The sequence below is a fragment of the Pongo abelii genome, chromosome 4 (assembly GCF_028885655.2).
Source record: "Pongo abelii isolate AG06213 chromosome 4, NHGRI_mPonAbe1-v2.0_pri, whole genome shotgun sequence".
Taxonomy (NCBI): Eukaryota; Metazoa; Chordata; class Mammalia; order Primates; family Hominidae; genus Pongo; species Pongo abelii.
The window spans coordinates 165,026,033-165,046,949 of record NC_071989.2 but is presented as its reverse complement, the minus strand read 5'-3'; the positions used below and the strand labels follow the sequence as shown (position 1 = coordinate 165,046,949).

The 20,917-nt window shown below is 38.9% G+C and overlaps 1 protein-coding gene across 18 annotated transcripts in view; it reads right to left on the bottom strand.

Annotated features, from left to right (window-relative positions):
• SGCD (sarcoglycan delta) overlaps positions 1–20,917 on the bottom strand; it is a 1,054,463-nt gene that overhangs the window by 409,442 nt on the left and 624,104 nt on the right. For 17 of the 18 annotated variants that reach the window (XM_063724354.1, XM_063724343.1, XM_063724356.1 and 14 more), the window contains one exon: positions 13,443–13,631. In XM_063724354.1, coding sequence (XP_063580424.1) covers positions 13,443–13,631 — 189 coding nt within the window. Of the gene's footprint in view, positions 1–13,442; positions 13,632–20,584; positions 20,746–20,917 lie in introns of all 18 variants that reach the window. The other variant, XM_063724355.1, reaches the window with a different exon arrangement.

Sequence of the window (20,917 nt, the reverse complement as noted above, 5' to 3'; positions counted from 1 at the left end):
AAAAGCCAAAATTGACAAATGGGATCTCATTAAACTAAAGAGCTTCTGCACAGCAAAGGAAACTACCATCAGAGTGAACAGGCAACCTACAAAATGGGAGAAAATTTTCGCAACCTACTCATCTGACAAAGGGCTAATATCCAGAATCTACAATGAACTCCAACAAATTTACAAGAAAAAAACAAACAGCCCCATCAAAAAGTGGGCAAAGGACATGAACAGACACTTCTCAAAAGAAGACATTTATGCAGCCAAAAAACACATGAAAAAATGCTCACCATCACTGGCCATCAGAGAAATGCAAATCAAAACCACAATGAGATACCATCTCACACCAGTTAGAATGGCGATCATTAAAAAGTCAGGAAACAACAGGTGCTGGAGAGGATGTGGAGAAATAGGAACACTTTTACACTGTTGGTGGGACTGTAAACTAGTTCAACCATTGTGGAAGTCAGTGTGGCAATTCCTCAGGGATCTAGAACTAGAAATTCCATTCGACCCAGCCATCCCATTACTGGGTATATACCCAAAGGACTATAAATCATGCTGCTATAAAGACACATGCACACGTATGTTTATTGCCACATTATTCACAATAGCAAAGACTTGGAACCAACCCAAATGTCCAACAATGATAGACTGGATTAAGAAAATGTGGCACATATACACCATGGAATACTATGCAGCCATAAAAAACGATGAGTTCATGTCCTTTGTAGGGACATGGATGAAATGGGAAATCATCATTCTCAGTAAACTATCGCAAGAACAAAAAACCAAACACTGCATATTCTCACTCATAGGTGGGAATTGAACAATGAGAACACATGGACACAGGAAGGGGAACATCACACTTCGGGGACTGTTGTGGGGTGGGGGGAGAGGGGAAGGATAGCATTGGGAGATATACCTAATGCTAGATGACGAGTTGGGTGCAGTGCACCAGCATGGCACATGTATACATATGTAACTTACCTGCACATTGCGCACATGTACCATAAAACCTAAAGTATAATAATAATAATAATAATAATAATAATAAAATAAATAAATAAATAAATAAAAAAGATATACTCCCTGACACTTAATATATTAAATCTTTGGCTAAGCAGATACAGAGTAAGCAAACATACACACTCACACCCTCATACTTCTAGAAGAAAAAAGATGTCCATCTTTCTCATTCTGGGTCAGGGAATATGGAGGACCCAGTGATCACACACAGAAATTATGTGAGGTCGAGGCAGGCAAATCACTTGAGTTCAGGAATTCAAGACCAGCCTGGCCAGCATGGCGAAACCCCATCTCTATTAAAAATACAAAAATTAGCCAGGCGTGGTGGCACACGCCTGTAATCCCAGGTACTCAGGAGGCTGAGGCACAACAATCGCTTGAACCTGGGAGGCAGACGTTGGAGTGAGCTGGGATCACACCATTGAACTCCAGCCTAGGCAACACAGTCAAACTCTGTCTCACAGAAAAACAAAAATTATTTGAGGGTGTTGGATCTTATATATCATCTGATCCAACTGTATATTTTACAAGTTGGGAGAATATGGCTGAGAAACAGTCCCTGCAACTCCCTCCTGAATACAGCTCTTCACCCAACAAAAGTTCACCTTGCTCCTCCCAGGCAAGATGAAAAATCTAGCACAGTCTCAGGACTTTTCCAATTAAGAATATTGAAAGGAAGAAATGAGACAGAATGAATGTGTGGAAAAGGTACAAAGCTGATTAAAAAACATAGTAGTTATCTTGGCTGTTTATCAGATTATGAGAAATTTTCTTCTCCTTTTTATATTAAAATGGTTTTGGTTTGTTTTCCTACCTTAATCCCACAGCTCTGGGTCTTGGAAAGTGCCTGGGGCACAGGAAGGACAGGCAAAAATTGTTGTATGGTGAGGCACAAAGAACTTTTTGGTTCAAGGGCCTTACCATGCCATCCAAGATGTATCTAAGAAGTAGGACATTAGGTTTTGGACCAGTTTTGAAACAAAGAACTTCCTGTGATGACGGAAATAATCCGTATCTGCTCTAAGATGGCAGCTACTAGCCATGTGTAGTTGTTGAACATTGTGATGTGACAAGTGTGACTAAACAGATGTCTTCAATGTTAATTTTAAATCCTTAGTAGACAGTGTCATTCTAGAAAGATTATTTACAAACAACTCTGAGCCTAGAAATCTTAACTAATGATTCTCAGGCAAACCTACTGATGGGAAACCAACTCATATTTACTGGTTCTTTCTATAGTTTGAATCATCTAACCCCACCCCAGTCTACCATGGAAGGACTGACCTGCAGGTTCTCAGTGGCAGCAAGCCCTTGGGATTTGCTACTTCTCTTCTATGATTGCTTAATAATTCAGTCAGCATGAACAGATCCTTGTGATGTGGCCACAAGTTCAGATTTCTGAGAGTTATTCAGAGCTCACAGCAACATGACCAGTAAGAACTAAAATTTCCACGTGTGAATGGCTATGTGTGATACACAAAGACAAAAAATATTTCCAGGAAGATTTTCTAACATTGTTCCTCTCAATTCTAGGACATAAAAACAACTTTGGTTGTACGAAAACTCTCGTAAGTGGAAAAGGTCACAAATATTGTCCAAATAATAGGATAAAGTTGCACAGTAATTTCTTTATAATTGGAATTCAAGCTTTTCAGTTTGACCTCTCCAAAGTCTATAATTTGCAGCCTGTTTGACTTTACTCATGTCAGCTCCTATTCTCATCTTTCCCCATCCCCTCTTTCCACTCCAGTGGCCTAAGCTCTCAATACTAGAACCATTATGCCTGAGGCTCCACAATCAAGTTTAACTTACCAGCTTCCAGACTATAATCACACTGCTTTCTCTGCTTCTACCACCACACAAAAGGCCTTATCCATCCTTGAAGACACAACTCAAGAAGCCTTCCAGTGCCTCTAACTTTAGCTAATTTATTCTTTCTGCAACTTTCATACTTCTTTAAAACATGTAATTTGTGGAAAGTATTAAAATTATACGTGTGTTTTCTTCCCTAGTAAATTATGAGTACCTAAAGTATAGAATTGTTTTATTCTAATCTTTAGTTTCTACACAAAGCATAGTATACTCAACTGTGTGCTTAAGAAATACTGATTCAATTGAAGCAAATATGCCCAATAGATTGTATAACTTTATAGCAGCCTTGATTCATGTTATCTCCAGTAATTATGATACCCAAATCATCCCTGATGCTTTACATTCTCACAAAGGTATAAAACACAGGAAGTTTCAAACCAAACAGGACATTAGAGAGCCATATCCTAGGACTGACTATGGAATAAAAATAAATTTTTGTTTTTCTGCATTACAATTTTTATGTTGCTTTTAAAAAACAACATTTTGGCCATTTTTCAGATGGATGGATTGAGCTAATGGATTAAAAGTGACCACACAGTCAAAGCACTGAGAGATGGAAGCATGATTTTCTCAGTGTAGGAAGCACTTCCAAGTCCCCAAGCTAAGCTGGCACCCGCACTGAAGCGGATGCTACTCAAACTCACAATATATTAACAGTGTTAAATGAAAAGTATAACTAACACCAATAATATCACTTTCACTCATTTACTAAGCAAATCTGTATATTAGCTAGGATGAAGTCTCCTGCCTTTAATCTATTTCACACTCCATCATTACCCTTCTTTTCTCATGTAATTAAAATGTAGCAGGTAGTTGATACACAGAGGGAGTGTCTGTATTAAAAATACCTTTTCATAATCAAATTCAAGCACTCATCTCATTTATGATCTGTCTACCTTAATAAATCAACTAACACTTCATTTTAGAAATCATATAAAGCTCTATTAACCCATCTTTATACATTTTAATTTAAAATGACTGCCTATTCATAATTTTCTCCCTTTCATTTATTCAATAAACATATTCTAAGTGTCTACCACGTACTTTATATGTATCCTCACTCCCCTCAACTTGAGTTAGTTTGACTGGGTCGCAGTTCCTTGAGCTTACCCAAAGCAGATGATGTGTCAGCGTCCTGAGTTATGGAACGTGCAGGCCGTTCTCTCTGGCTTTTACTGTTTTACAATGTGTCCAATTTACAAGCATTAGAATGCCTTCCTCTGACCCTCAGTGGATCTTTATCTTACTTCAGGGTAAATAAATCATGTTTTAGACATTGCACTGAACAAATTCAATTTGTCTTCATGAAAAATAGCCCTTGGAAAATGGGCAGCATTGTGTACTGAAGAAGAGCAGTGACTGTAGAGCCAGACTCCCTGCAACCCATCCCAGTTTCATCATTCACTGACTGTGTGACCTTGGGCAAGTTACTGCACTTCTTGGAGCCTCTGCTTCCTCCTCTGTCAAATGTGGATAACAAGGGTGCTTAGCTCATAGGGTTCTTATGTGCATAATGTGAAAACATTATAAAGTTAATCCTGTATGAGTTTTTATGAAATAAATGGAAATTCATTTCTTACATGATCACAAGTGACAACAGTTTGGATTTTGTAATGTTAACGAATAGAAACTAAAATAGAAATCAGGAGATCTATATACTACAGGTATAGGTAGCTATCATTTACAGAGGTCCCACCATTTTAGCAACATGATCAGATACTTGACATCCATTATCTCCTTTGTGTGGTCTGCAAAAGGCAATCTACAGTTAACACATGTTGAAAGCCTACTGAAAACAGGCACTGAGCAGGGCTACAAAAATGTATAGAGAATAATCCCTGCTACTGAGAGAAGTTTCCAGAGCAGCTGGGGTGCTCAAGCTGGGTCAGAAAACTTTGCTATCTACTTTGGTTCCAACATCTGTAGAATAAGGATGTCTGATGAGGTGACTCCTAAGGTTCCTATTTCATTTAATTTTACAAGTACTGGGATAAGATATCATACCATCCACTGATGACTCCTAAGCCTTTTGTAGTTTTGTCACTTAATAACCACTTGTGCTAAATGATTGTCTACGTGATCAATACTACAGTATTTTGGAAGGTCTTTGAGGCCACGTTATTTTGATTGGGCTGGTAGAATGCACTAGCAAAAGTAACAGCTCTCTATTAGAATGAGACGTCATACAGCCTAGGGAAATATAAAATGACAAAAATCAGCGTCCAAACAGGAAGATGCCCGAGATGACATCTAGTCCAACGCATTTAGTGCTATACTGGCTTCCAGAAGAGAAAGGCAATGTAGTTCATGGCCAGTTAGGGCTGGGAATTCCAGTTTCTGACACTCATGGCATTATGCACTGCCCCACAATATGACAAACTAGCCAACAGACCAGGATCCATAGTCAGACTGCTTGGGTTTGAATCTCTACTCTGAGGCTTTATAGCTATGTGATCTCAAGTTATTGAGCCACTCCCTCCCTTGTAAAATTGGTATCCAAATAGTAGCAGCTTGGATAATGATTAAGTTAGATAATATTTGCAAACTGTAACTGCAACAGTTTAGTGCCTGGCAGAGAATAAGCCTGCAGTAAATGATGATGATGATGATGATGATGATGATGACGACGACGACTACAACGATAGCAAACACTTCTATAAAGTGCTTACTATGTGCCAAGCGCTAAACAATGCATTTATCACGTCCTCTAATCTTTACAACAATCCTAGGAGGTAGGTATTGTCATTACTCCTAGGAAATGGCAGCACAGGGAGGTTGAGAAACTTATCAAAAATCACATAGTAAGAGACAGAATCCAGATTTTTACTTAGAACATCTGTCTCCAGAGTTTGAGCCCTGAACTACTATACTGTCATGAAGGGTCTCTCATGACTTTCTGTTGTCAACACTGACTCTTCCTATGTGTCAGATTCTGCTAATAATGCTTCACAAGAATTAACTCACTGGGTCTTCCACCAACCTATGAGCAGATATTAAGTTTATACTAAACGCTTATGTTAACACATCAAATGGACAAAACACAAGGTGGAAACAATGTAAGGAGAAGGTCCTCAGCTACACAGCAAAGAGAAATTAGATAAAAACCAAACATTCGGAACTACCAGGGAACTACTCTAAACAGAAAATGTCACTGGATACCGCAGACGAAAGTGACCTATGACACAGGGTTGGCAAAGATAAGAAGCTATTTTTCCAGCTTCAGAATTCTGTTGAAGAGCCAGATCATTATTGCAATTTGGAGGAGGAGGTAAAGTGTAGTGGAAAGGTTGAGACAGGAAGTCAAACACCAGCTTTTCACTTACTAGCTGTCTTTCAGCAAGTCACTCAACTTCTCTGAGCCTTGGGTTTTCAGTGGGGATAACAGTATTAAATTTGTAGAGTTATGAAAATTAAAAGATTTTAAGGGCCATGTACAGTGAGTAGCACAGAAGAGACATTTAATAAACATTAGCTTGTTTGTATAAGCACAATGTGTGATAAACTGAGGTCTATTTGTGGATATTTACAGTGCAGGTAAAACACACACTCTCCAATGTATGGGGAAAATGAAATATGTAGTCTCAATCTCCTGCCAGTAATGAATACTGGAATATTCTGCTAAGAGCAGAAGAAAGCAAAATAACTTTTCTTCTGATTTACCTCTGAGACAAAGAAAACTTGGTAAGATGCTTGTCCAGATTGCTGTACTGGAAAGGCTCTTCCAGCATGTATCCTTGGGGATAGCACAGAATGCAAGACTGACAAAGTAAAATTCCAGATTTTCAATCTTGGATAGATCACCAAGGTTTCACAAACACTTTCAGATGACATCGTTCCTTTTTTTTTTTTTTTAACTTTAATTAATTAATTAATTTATTATTATTATACTTTAGGTTTTAGGGTACATGTGCACAATGTGCAGGTCTGTTACATATGTATACATGTGCCATGCTGGTGCGCTGCACCCACTAACTCGTCATCTAGCATTAGGTATATCTCCCAATGCTATCCCTCCCCCCTCCCCCCACCCCACAACAGGCCCCAGAGTGTGATGTTCCCCTTCCTGTGTCCATGTGTTCTCATTGTTCAATTCCCACCTATGAGTGAGAATATGCGGTGTTTGGTTTTTTGTTCTTGCGATAGTTTACTGAGAATGATGATTTCCCATTTCATCCATGTCCCTACAAAGGACGTGAACTCATCATTTTTTATGGCTGCATAGTATTCCATGGTGTATATGTGCCACATTTTCTTAATCCAGTCTATCATTGTTGGACATTTGGGTTGGTTCCAAGTCTTTGCTATTGTGAATAATGCCGCAATAAACATACGTGTGCATGCGTCTTTATAGCAGCATGATTTATAGTCCTTTGGGTATATACCCAGTAATGGGATGTCTGGGTCAAATGGAATTTCTAGTTCTAGATCCCTGAGAAATCCACACACTGACTTCCACAACGGTTGAACTAGTTTACAGTCCCACCAACACTGTAAAAGTGTTCCTATTTCTCCACATCCTCTCCAGCACCTGTTGTTTCCTGACTTTTTAATGATCGCCATTCTAACTGGTGTGAGATGGTATCTCATTGTGGTTTTGATTTGCATTTCTCTGATGGCCAGTGATGGTGAGCATTTTTTCATGTGTTTTTTGGCTACAAAATGGGAGAAAATTTTCGCAACCTACTCATCTGACAAAGGGCTAATATCCAGAATCTACAATGAACTCCAACAAATTTACAAGAAAAAAACAAACAACTCCATCAAAAAGTGGGCAAAGGACATGAACAGACACTTCTCAAAAGAAGACATTTATGCAGACATCGTTCTTATAGTTCGTCATTACACAGGGGGTTTGATAACAGTGTGAGCTTTCCCAAATCTCAAATTGTTGAACAAACCAAACATACAAAATAATCACTCTTTCCTACATAAATGTGTGTGTATATGTGTGTACATACATATATATATGTGTGTGTGTATATATATATATATATATAATTTTTTTTCCTCAATAGCTTTAGAGATACAAGTGGTTTTTGGTTACATGGATCAATAATATAGTGGTGACCTCTGGAATTTTAGTGCACCCATCACCGAGTACTGTATACTCTACCCAACAGGTAGTTTTTCATCCTTCATTATCCCCCTCCCACCCTCTCCTCTTCTGAGTCTCCAGTGTCCGTTATACCACTCTATATGCCTGTGCATACCCTTAGCTTAGCTCCCACTTATCAAAAAGAACATGTGGTATCAGATTTTTGATTCCTGAGTCACGTCACTTAGAAAAATGGCCTCTGGTTCCATACAACTTGCTGTAAAAGCCATTATTTCATTCTTTTTTGTGGCTGATGGTGTATGTATATCACATTTTCCTTATCCACTCATCTGTTGATGGGGACTTAGGTTGGTTCCATATCTTTGCAGTTGTGAAATGTGCTGCAAAAAAAAAATATACATATGCAGGTCTCTTTTTGATATAATGACTTTTTTCTTTTGGGTAGCTACCCAGCAGTGAGATTACTGGATCAAATGGTAGGTCTACTTTGATGTCTTTGAAAAATCTCCAAACTGTTTTCTATAGACATTGTACTAATTTACATTCCCATCAGCAGTATATAAATATTCCTTCTTCACCACATCCACACCAACATCTATTTTTTTTTAATTTTTATTAATAGCCATTCTGCTTTGGGTAAGGTGGTATCTCATTGTGGTTTTAATTTGCATTTCTCTAATGATTAGATCTGTTGTTTTTTTTATGTTTCTTGGCCATTTATATCAATTCTTTTGAGAAATGTCTATTCATGCCATTTGCCCACTTTTTAATGACATCACCTGTTTTTTTTTTCTTGCTTAGAGTTCCTTATCGATTCTGAATATTAGTCGTTTCGTCAGATGCATAATTGCAATTTTTTTCTCCCACTCCATAGGTTGTCTGTTAATTCTGATTACTATTTCTTTTACTGTGCAGAAGCTTTTTAGTTTAATTAGGTTCCATTTATTTATTTTTGTTTTTGTTCCATTTCTTATTGTGGTCTTAGTCATAAATTATTTGCCTAGGCCAATATCCAGAAGCGCTTTTCCTAGGTTTTTCTTTCTAGAATTTTTATGTTCTAGAATTTTTCAGGTCTTTAAGTCTTTCATCCATCTTGAGTTAATTTTTTCAATACAGTGAGAGAAAGGGATCCAGTTTCATTCTTCTTCATGTAGCTATCCAATTTTCCCAGCATCACTTATTAGAGTGTCCTTTCTCCAATTTATGTTTTTGTATGCTTTGTAAAAGATCAGCTGATTTTAAATATTAGGTTTTATTTCTAGGTTCTCTCTTCTGTTCTATTGGTCAATGTGTCTACTTTTATACCAGTATTATGCTGTTTTGGTTACTATAGCCTTGTAGCATAATTTGAAGTCCGGTAATGTGATGCCTTCAGATTTGATCTTTTTGCTTAGAATCACTTTGGCCATTTGGGCTCTTTTTGGTTCCATATGAATTTTAGAAATGTTTTTTCTAATTCTGTGAAAAACGATGTTGATATTTTGATAGGAAGTACATTGACTCTGTAGATTGCTTTGGGCACTATGGTCATTTTCATGATACTGAGTCATTCAATTCATAAGCATGGGATGGTTTTCCATTTGTTTGTGTCTTCAATGATTTCTTTCAGTAGTGTTTTGTATTTCTCCTTATAGAGATCTTTTACCTCCTTGCTTAAGTATATTCCTAGGTATTTAAAATTTTTGTAGCTATTATAAAAGAGATTGAGTGCTTGATTTCTCAGCTTGGCCATTGTTGGTATATAGCAGTGCTGCTCATTTGTATACATTGATTTTGTAACCTGAGACTTTACTGAATTTAGTTTATCAGATCTAGGAGTCTTTTGGAGGAGCCTTTAGAGTTTTCTAGGTATATGCTCATGTAATCGGCAAACAGAGACAGTTTGACTTCCTCTTTCCCAATTTGGATGCCCTTTATTTCTTTCTCTTTCCTGATTGCTCTGGCTAGGACTTCCCCTACATATATTTTTAAATCTCTGCATAAACTGCTTTACTGCCATCTCATTGATTTTTTTCTCTTTCTCCAACATAACATTGCTTAATGCCTCATTCTTTCCCCACGATCTCCACTGTAAGTAAATTATTATTTGTGCAAAAGAATTATAATTCTAAAAGAATATCCTTTATACTGTGATTGATGGAAAATATGCTTTTAACTTGCAGGGCAAGACCAATTTTCTAACACTTCAGTTCTATTTGCTCAAATGCATTATGGCTATAAAGCACCAATTATGCCTAATAACAGCATTATTCTTACCTCAGTAAGTTTGGTAAAGCTTTAAGGACTCTCAACTTTGGCAATCAATTTAGTTAACTGTAGGAAAGAGCCAATTTCATATAGATTATTACCTTAATGTCATATAAGTGGTACTCAATATACATTTACACATACTTCTATTAAGCCTTCCAGATAAAACATACTCTAGAAGCAGTATTGGTATAATATCACAGTTATCAAAGTTTCAGCTCATATTTTCCACTTCCTCTACCCCTAAATCTTACAGGTTCTACAAATTAAATTTGTGACAGCCTTGGTAAAAATCACAAAAATAAGGGATTAAGAGGATAGCTTCAAATAGGGGACTAAAGGTATACATGAGTACTAGCCAAGTTCTAGTGGAAAAGTAATACATTCTATTTTTCTTTTTAGGCCCCACCACCCAGCCATCTCACCATCCTAAAACCAGAAATCTTCCAAAATGTCTTCTGATCCCTCAACCCTACATCCAACCAGAAGTCAAGGTATATCAATTCCATCTTTTAAATGTCTTTAAATGCAAGGTCCATACTACTGCCCTAGCTTCAGTATTCTCCTGTTTAATATTGCAACAGAGAAGTTTTACTAATTTACAAGTTTTTGAAATACAAATTAAGAACATCACAGAACATGCACATCGACAGATGGCAATTATGGTCACTGGGACTTAAGGCCGAATGGACCCAAGGCATCCTCCAGAGCCCTCAGCTCTAACAAACTTTCCCCATTCTATTGCTTCACCACCTAGGCAAGCTCTCTAGAATGTAAATCTGATTACATCTTGCTCTCCTGCTTAAACATTTCTCTGAATTCTGCCTGTCTTTAAAGAAAGTAAAGTCCAGGCCAGGCACGGTGGCTCACGCCTGTAATCCCAGCACTTTGGGAGGCCGAGATGGGCAGATTATGAGGTCAGGAGATGGAGACCATCCTTGCTAAAATGGTGAAACCCCGTCTCTACTAAAAATACAAAAAATTAGCCGGGCGTGGTGGTGTGTGCCTGTAGTCCCAGCTACTTGGGAGGCTGAGGCAAGAGAATGGCATGAACCCAGGAGGCGGAGCTGGCAGTGAGCCGAAATCGCGCCACTGCAATCTAGCCTGGACAACACAGCGAGACTCCATCTCACAAAAAAAAAAATAAAAATAAAAAAGTAAAGTCCAAGTTGAGAAGTACTGATTGAGTCTAATTCAGAAACGGAAGCTAATGTGCTCTAATACTCTGGAACTATTTATTACCTTGGATGCCTACAACCCCATGGAAACTGACCATATAATCTTCCAAAGTTACTACTGCAATTTAGATTTTCTGCATTTTTCAAAGAACTGAACTCTTAGCTGGATGTGATGTCTCATGTTTCTAATCCCAGCACTGTCGGAGGCTGAGGTAGGAGAACTGCTTGAGACCAGGAGTTTGAGACCAGCTTGGGCCACATAGTGAGACACCCATCTCTACAAACAATTTAAAAATTAGTCAAGCATGATGGTGTGTGTCTGTAGTTCTATCTACTTGGGAGATTGAGATGCGAGGATTGCTTGAGCCCAGGAGTCCATGGCTGCAGTGAGCTATGATCGTACCACTGTCCTCCAGCCTCCGTGAAAAAGTGAGACCCTGCCTATACATAAATAAATACATATATAAAGAAAGAAAAATTTTTTTAGAAAGAACTGAATTATTTTCTCAAGATAGAAATGTGTAACATCAAGGTAATATTTTTGTTTTTATGGTTTCCTAACTGTTACCACAAATATTAAAAAGTGAGCCATTCTGAGGCCTGAAGCAGTATTTGTAACCTTGGTTTATAGAGTCCTAATTAAGCACCAAGAAGCCCTAGCATGAGTGATGGACAAAGCCACTCACAGAAAAGATGCAGCCTTTGCCTTTCTCAAAGTTCAGTTTGTCTGAGAAATACATGTAAAAATTGTTATCTGGAGTGGTAAATATAATAAGAGATACATAAATGGAACTACAGGAGTATCAAGACAAGTTTTACCAGACAGGGAAGACAGAGAAAAGCACTCCAAGCAGAAGAAAATGTACAAGCAAAGGCAAGAAAATGTGACTATGCATAGGATGTCAATGATAAAAATGAACTTTGTAATTTAGAAAATGCAAATATCCACTATGATATTTGGGATTGTCACATGAAAATTTTACTGTTACTTTGTAAAGGTCATGTTTATTTATCAAACAAGAGGGTTTTGGTATTTGTTATTTGGTTTGTTATTTGTTGTTTGGTTTTTGTTTCTTTGCTTGGTTGCAAAGATCGGGTCTTGCTATGTTTCCCAGGCTGATCTTGAACTCCTGGGCTCAAGTGATCCTCCCAACTCAGCCTCCCAAAGTCCTGGAATTTAGGCATGAGCCAATGTGCCTGACCTAGGAGTTATTTTTATTGCCAATCTATATTACTTACTTTTGACATCAGAACAAGAAAGGAAATTATGCTCAATACAGCAGACTGCTGCCCAGTATTTCCTCATTAATGAGTTAGACTACTTACATTACCAGTATAGATCAGAATTTCCAGGTATAAAACCTCTAAATAACTCCAAATGTCATTTTTCCAGGATTTTCTTTTCATTTGAATTACAACAGTAAATGTCCAGCCTGTACAGGGACCCCAAACACCAATAGCAACAGTTTCATTAAAGAAACATAAACATCAATTCTTAAAAAAAAAAAATGAAACACAGCTACATTCCTCTAATTTCCATCTTACCCAGACCAGGGGCAAGGAGGATTGTCCTCCGAAAAACTGAGGATATTCTTAACTAACCAGAGTGATGGATAATCAAGCATAAATAGTTAAAATTTTTAGATAGATAATGTTCACAGTATAATTTTACTCAAATGTTTCAACTCTCTACTTCAAAAAACCTTTTATAATCACTACAATTGCTGAAAACTTAATACTTTGAATTTATTCTCTATTGCTTAATTATTTAATCAAAGTGCTTGAAAGCTACAGGCTACAGAAACAGTTATCAAAATGGAGGGATAACATACAGGAAATTCTAAAGGAGGGAAATATCTTTAAGGTGGATTACTAGCCCCTGAAGAATTGAGATTAGATAGAAGTCAATATCCATATTCAATCTGAACAGAAATGCTCTTTCACCAAAACATGAGGTTACAGATTTTTTAAGTCCTACTGTAATAACATCACTTTTCCACATTCCTTCATCATCTTGCCCCACGCTTCCCCTCACGGAAGAGAGCTAAACAAACCTAGATGGTTCTACTTACAATTGTGAAGTTCATGACTTTGAGAATCCAGATGGTCATGGCCAAGTTCACCAGTATTAAAATCATGAGGAGCAGGACAAAGAAATACAGGCATCGTTTCCGCCAGCCGTAAATCCCCACTTTGTATACCTGTGGCCCCACCGAGCCGGGCATGGTGCTCCGGTGGTGAGTGTACTGTTCCTGAGGCATCTGAAATAAACGAGGCAAGAGAGAAGCACTCACATTAAACTGCTGAGAGAAGAGAAAAAAAATAAAGGAAAGAAAAATCAACTGATGAAGAGATATGGCTGGCTGCTGTCTACATTTACACCCTTCGACAACTCTAAAAATCCATTTCCTCTGGACAAAAGTGGCTTCTCTGGATGCTAGCTTGAGGCTTCTCATTTAACACAGCCATGACTTCTGATGTGCACTGATATAGCCACAGTCACACACATACTGGGTGGAAAGGGACTCCTAGGAGGCCATTTTCCAAATGACTCAGAATTCCAACATCTTTGTGGGGGAGATACTCAAAGACCTACCAAACCGAAGGAAAAATTTAGAATTACTGAAGAAAATAAGGTAACCCCAGCAGTTCACCTTAGTAACATAAAAATATTATTCAGGCAATTTATTTGGGGGGGTTAAAAAATTTTGAACACAATCATTTTGTATTGCCAGTCAGTGGCAACCGTGGCAGCTTTGACTGCTCCTCTATTTCAGATTTAAAAGGGGTCCTTGCAGACACACAGCTGGAATCCCACTTGATTTGGGAAACTTCAACAAGTGATAGTCTAGTAAATACCTAACTACCCCTGAGTTAGTCTTTGTGAGTTAGGCAATTCTAATCATTATCAGGCAACTTATTTAAGAAACATAAAGGAGGGTCAAAGTCAAGTAAAATGTGAACATTAGCTCGTAGGCTAATGAGAGGATGAACTAGTTAAATGCTAAGCACAGTAGAGAGAGAGAAATTAGAAAAGGATTTGTCAATATATTATAAAGTAATATGTTGATGCCCTTTAAAATAAGGAAGGTTTTCCAAGTCCCTGCTGTTGACACAAATTATCTTTATACTAGAATTACTAATTAAGTGTCAACACAAATGTAGATAAACATATCACTTCTATCCAATTCTAAAACCAAAACAAATTTTAAAATTAAATATAAATAAAGCTAGAAAATGCCTATCACTCAAACTGAAAAATAACAAAGTACTACAAAGGATGAGTTGCCTTAAACTAAATCACATGAATGTGGTACCAAGGGTTCTGGCACAAGGTCTCCTGAGCACAGCATGTCTACTCTGTCATAAGCCATGTAATAACAGGACCCCCACTGCCTATCTCCATTCAGATAATGGTACAGCCCTTATTTTTACTTCATTTGGCTGTCATGTAGACATGCTGCATTCCCTACAAATAAGACCTACTCCATTTATTTTCTTCTCAGCCAATAGCAATAAATTAGTAATGTGGTGCCAAAGTGGCCATAATGAAAACCAAGAAGCAGGCCCTAAAATCACATCCTTGGTTATTAGGATATCTTCCAGATGGTTCAGAATATGATTATTTTTTGGTTTTTAGATAATCATTAAAATGGACACATAAAATCTAAAAATCCCCTAGAGAACTCATGGCCGTTGGGCATCAGTAGAATTCCATTTGAAAAACTGAGTGAATTCTTCCTTATGGCTAACTAAAATGCTCCATGAAGGCCTACATGGCATCTGTCTCATTACAAACACATACCCTAGTGCCGAAATCAGTACCTAGTATATGTTGGAATATGTGTGTGGAATGATGGAATGGAAAACAGAATGCATAAATGATGACCCAATGAATGATTTCCCATCTGCTACCAGCTCTGCTGCTGTCTGGGGGTATGTAAAGGTTTAAGCTAAATACCATGGGCAACTTCTTGTTTGTACACTTGCAAATTTTCACTTCAGGCTCCCAAAGCACTGGGTTCCCAGACAGGCAGTGAGATTTGTGGTGTAAGAGGATCTCAGTTTTAAATCTCAGCTTCTGATAATTCCTCTGCAGATCAGGGATGTGTTATAAGAAGACGGGAACACAACAAAGTCTTCAATCACTGGCCTTTTTAAACATGAAGATCAAATAAAAGTAAAAAGAATGCTTTGTAAGCCTGAAATAAATTAGATTTTTATTTTCCATCAGATCACATTCTATGAAATAAGAAAATGATCACAGAATCTTAGAATCATGTGTGCAATTTCCTTTGATATTAATCAACTAATTGTGAATGAGCCAAATTAAGATTAGAGAAGTTAACCTGCTTGTGCAGGGCTAAAGGATTTGTGGCAGGGTAAGGTCTTGAACAATAATCTGGAATTCTCATAGGTAAGATGAACAGTGAGAAATTCTTTACAAATAAGTGTGCAGAAGCTGATGATATTGCCACTATATCAGTTGCCTTTTCTCTGTCATTCAACCCAACCGATGGTGTCATTACATAAACATAGCTATAAAATGGAAATGACACGTTCAATAAATGTTTATAAGAGGATGGAGGTATAGGTAGCATGCTTGTGATTTCTTGTTTTCATACACATACAGGTAGAACTTGACAGAATGCAGTGATTATCTTGACTAAGGGTTCTCAGCCCTGGATGCACATCAGAGTTACTGATGGAGCTGTTAAAAACATTTGTACTCGGCTGGGCATGGTGGCTCACACCTGTAATCCCAGCACTTTGGGATGCCAAGGCAGGGGAATCACTTGAGGTCAGGAGTTTCAGACCAGACTGGACAACATGGTAAAACTCCATTTCTACTAAAAATGCAAAAATTAGCTGGGCATGGTGGCGGGCGCCTGTAATCCCAGCTACTTGGGAGGCTGAGGCAGGGAGAATTGCTTGAACCCGGGAGGCGGAGGTTGCAGTGAGCCAAGATTGCACCATTGCACTCCAGCCTGGGAAACAGAGTGAAGACTTCGTCTCAAAAAATAAATAAGTAAATAAAATTTTAAAAACACACATCTGTACTCAGGTTAAGTAACAATCACAGAGGTAGCACCCAGGCATCAGTATTTATTAAAGCTTCCCAGATAATTCTAAGAGTAGACAGGATTGCATGCCATTGGTCTAGAATAATGCCACTCAACCCTAATTATGCACCAAAACACAAAAGAAACTGAACAAATATGGTACAAATTTTGAGCTCCATTTTCAGAATCTGGAGCTCAGGGTGGAACACTGTGAAAAATCTCCCAGATGATTCTAAGCATTTGGGACAACATCTAAAAAATGGCTTTCACTTTTTTTTCATAGGGTAATCATTGTAAGACAAAGTCTTGAAAGAAACTCTAGTGTGTACAATAGCAAAAAAATAAAATAAAATAAAATAAAAAATAAAAAAGCAGAATTCCTCCGCTTAAAGCAGGGTTTGGCTACCCTTGAGGCATCTCTGCAGAATCCTTTGCTCCTGGGAAATACTAATTTTGTCCAAGACAAAATTGACCAGCTGTGGAAGTCAAGACCAGGAGGAAGCAGCTCCTTTTCAAGTCACACAGCAAATTAGAAGCTGAGCAGGGATTATAACTTGGATCTTTTGCTGCATGGTATAGTGGCTTATTGCATGTCATCTCCACCACACCCTCTTTAATGAGTCCCATGAAACAGAATACTCCAGTCTCCAACTCATTAAACTACATAAGAAAGAAACAGTGAAGGGGATGAGCACTTTTCTACAAATAATTATAAAAGGAGGCCTTTCCATGCAAACATATGGTAATGGATACATCTGTTGTAAAGAATCCTGCATGGAGAGGGGGGAGGAGCCAAGTTGGCCAAATAGGAACAGCTCCGGTCTACAGCTCCCAGCGCTAGTGATGCAGAAGATGGGTGATTTCTGCATTTCCATCTGAGGTACCGTGTTCATCTCACCAGGGAGTGCAAGACAGTGGGCGCAAATCAGTGGATGAGTGCACCCTGCGCCAGCCGAAGCAGGGGCGAGGCATTGCCTCACTCGGGAAGCGCAAGGGGTCAGAGAGTTCCCTTTCCAGGGGTGACAGACGACACCTGGAAAATCGGGCCACTCCCATCCGAATACTGTGCTTTTCCAACGGGCTTAGGAAACGGTGCCCCAGGAGAGTATAGCCCGCACCTGGCTCAGAGGGTCCTACGCCCATGGAGTCTCGCTGATTGCTAGCACAGCAGTCTGAGATCAAACAGCAAGTCGGCAGCGAGGCTGGGGGAGGGGCGCCCGCCATTGCCCAGGCTCGCTTAGGTAAACAAAGCAGCCTGGAAGCTTGAACTGGGTGGAGCCCACCACAGCTCAAGGAGGCCTGCCTGCCTCTGTAGGCTCCACCTCTGGGGGCAGGGCACAAACAAAAAGACAGCAGTAACCTCTGCAGACTTAAATGTCCCTGTCTGGCAGCTTTGAGGAGAGCAGTGGTTCTCCCAGCATGCAGCTGGAGATCTGAGAACGGGCTGACTGCCTCCTCAAGTGGGTCCCTGACCCCTGACCCCCGAGCAGCCTAACTGGGAGGCACCCCCCAGCAGGGGCAGACTGACACCTCACACGGCCGGCCAGGTACTCCAACAGACCTGCAGCTGAGGGTCCTGTCTGTTAGAAGGAAAACTAACAGAAAGGACATCCACACCAAAAACCCATCTGTACATCACCATCATCAAAGACCAAAAGTAGATAAAACCACAAAGATGGGGAAAAAACAGAGCAGAAAAACTGGAAACTCTAAAAAGCAGAGTACCTCTCCTCCTCCAAAGGAATGCAGTTCCTCACCAGCAACGGAACAAAGCTGGACGGAGAATGACTTTGACGAGCTGAGAGAAGAAGTCTTCAGACGATCAAATTACTCCAAGCTACGGGAGGATATTCAAACCAAAGGCAAAGAAGTTGAAATCTTTGAAAAAAATTTAGAAGAATGTATAACTAGAATAACCAATACAGAGAAGTGCTTAAAGGAGCTGATGGAGCTGAAAACCAAGGCTCGAGAACTACGTGAAGAATGCAGAAGCCTCAGGAGCCGATGCGATCAAATGGAAGAAAGGGTATGAGCCCTGGAAGATGAAATGAATGAAATGAAGCGAGAAGGGAAGTTTAGAGAAAAAAGAATAAAAAGAAAAGAGCAAAGCCTCCAAGAAATGTGGGACTATGTGAAAAGACCAAATCTACGTCTGATTGGTGTACCTGAAAGTGACGGGGAGAATGGAAACAAGTTGGAAAACACTCTGCAGGATATTATCCAGGAGAACTTCCCCAATCTAGCAAGGCAGGCCAACATTCAGATTCAGGAAATACAGAGAACGCCACAAAGATACTCCTTGAGAAGAGCAACTCCAAGACACATAATTGTCAGATTCACCAAAGTTGAAATGAAGGAAAAAATGTTAAGAGCAGCCAGAGAGAAAGGTCGGGTTACCATCAAAGGGAAGCCCATCAGACTAACAGCAGATCTCTCAGCACAAACCCTATAAGCCAGAAGAGAGTGGGGGCCAATATTCAACATTCTTAAAGAAAAGAATTTTCAACCCAGAATTTCATATCCTGCCAAACTAAGCTTCATAAGTGAAGGAGAAATAAAATACTTTACAGACAAGCAAATGCTGAGAGATTTTGTCACCACCAGGCCTGCCCTAAAAGAGCTCCTGAAGGAAGCGCTAAACATGGAAAGGCACAACCGGTACCAGCCACTGCAAAATCATACCGAAATGTAAAGACCATTGAGACTAGGAAGAGACTGCATCAACTAACGAGCAAAATAACCAGCTAACATCATAATGACAGGATCAGATTCACACATAACAATATTAACTTTAAATGTAAATGGACTAAATGCTCCAATTAAAAGACACAGACTGGCAAATTGGATAAAGACTCAAGACCCATCAGTGTGCTGTATTCAGGAAACCCATCTCACGTGCAGAGACACACATAGGCTCAGAATAAAAGGATGGAGGAAGATCTACCAAGCAAATGGAAAACAAAAAAAGGCAGGGGTTGCAATCCTAGTCTCTGATAAAACAGACTTTAAACCAACAAAGATCAAAAGAGACAAAGAAGGCCATTACATAATGGTAAAGGGATTAATTCAACAAGAAGAGCTAACTATCCTAAATATATATGCACCCAATACAGGAGCACCCAGATTCATAAAGCAAGTCCTGAGTGACCTACAAAGAGACTTAGACTCCCACACATTAATAATGGGAGATTTTAACACCCCACTGTCAACATTAGACAGATCAATGAGACAGAAAGTCAACAAGGATACCCAGGAATTGAACTCAGCTCTGCACCAAGCGGACCTAATAGACATCTACAGAACGCTCCACCCCAAATCAACAGAATATACATTTTTTTCAGCACCACACCACACCTATTCCAAAATTGATCATATACTTGGAAGTAAAGCTCTCCTCAATAAATGTAAAAGAACAGAAATTATAACAAACTATCTCTCAGATCACAGTGCAATCAAGCTAGAACTCAGGATTAAGAATCTCACTCAAAACCGCTCAACTACGTGGAAACTGAACAACCTGCTCCTGAATGACTACTGGGTACATAACGAAATGAAGGCAGAAATAAAGATGTTCTTTGAAACCAATGAGAACCAAGACACAACATACCAGAATCTCCGGGATGCATTCAAAGCAGTGTGTAGAGGGAAATTTATAGCACTAAATGCCCACAAGAGAAAGCAGGAAAGATCCAAAATTGACACCCTAACATCACAATTAAAAGAACTAGAGAAGTAAGAGCAAACACATTCAAAAGCTAGCAGAAGGCAAGAAATAACTAAAATCAGAGCAGAACTGAAGGAAATAGAGACACAAAAAACCCTTCAAAAAATTAATGAATCCAGGAGCTGGTTTTTTGAAAGGATCAACAAAATTGATAGACCGCTAGCAAGATTAATAAAGAAAAAAAGAGAGAAGAATCAAATAGATGCAATAAAAAATGATAAAGGGGATATCACCACCGATCCCACAGAAATACAAACTACCATCAGAGAATATTAAAAACACCTCTACACAAATAAACTAGAAAATCTAGAAGAAATGGATAAATTCCTCAACACATACACCCTCCCAAGACTAAACCAGGAAGAAGTTGAATCTCTGAATAGACCAATAACAGGAGCTGAAATTGTGGCAATAATCAATAGCTTACCAACCAAAAAAAGTCCAGGATCAGATGGGTTCACAGCCGAATTCTACCAGAGGTACAAGGAGGAGCTGGTACCATTCCTTCTGAAACTATTCCAATCAATAGAAAAAGAGGGAATCCTCCCTAACTCATTTTATGAGGCCAGCATCATCCTGATACCAAACCTGGGCAGAGACACAACAAAAAAAGAGAATTTTAGACCAATATCCTTGATGAACATTGATGCAAAAATCCTCAATAAAATACTGGCAAACAGAATCCAGCAGCACATCAAAAAGCTTATCCACCATGATCAAGTGGGCTTCATCCCTGGGATGCAAGGCTGGTTCAATATAC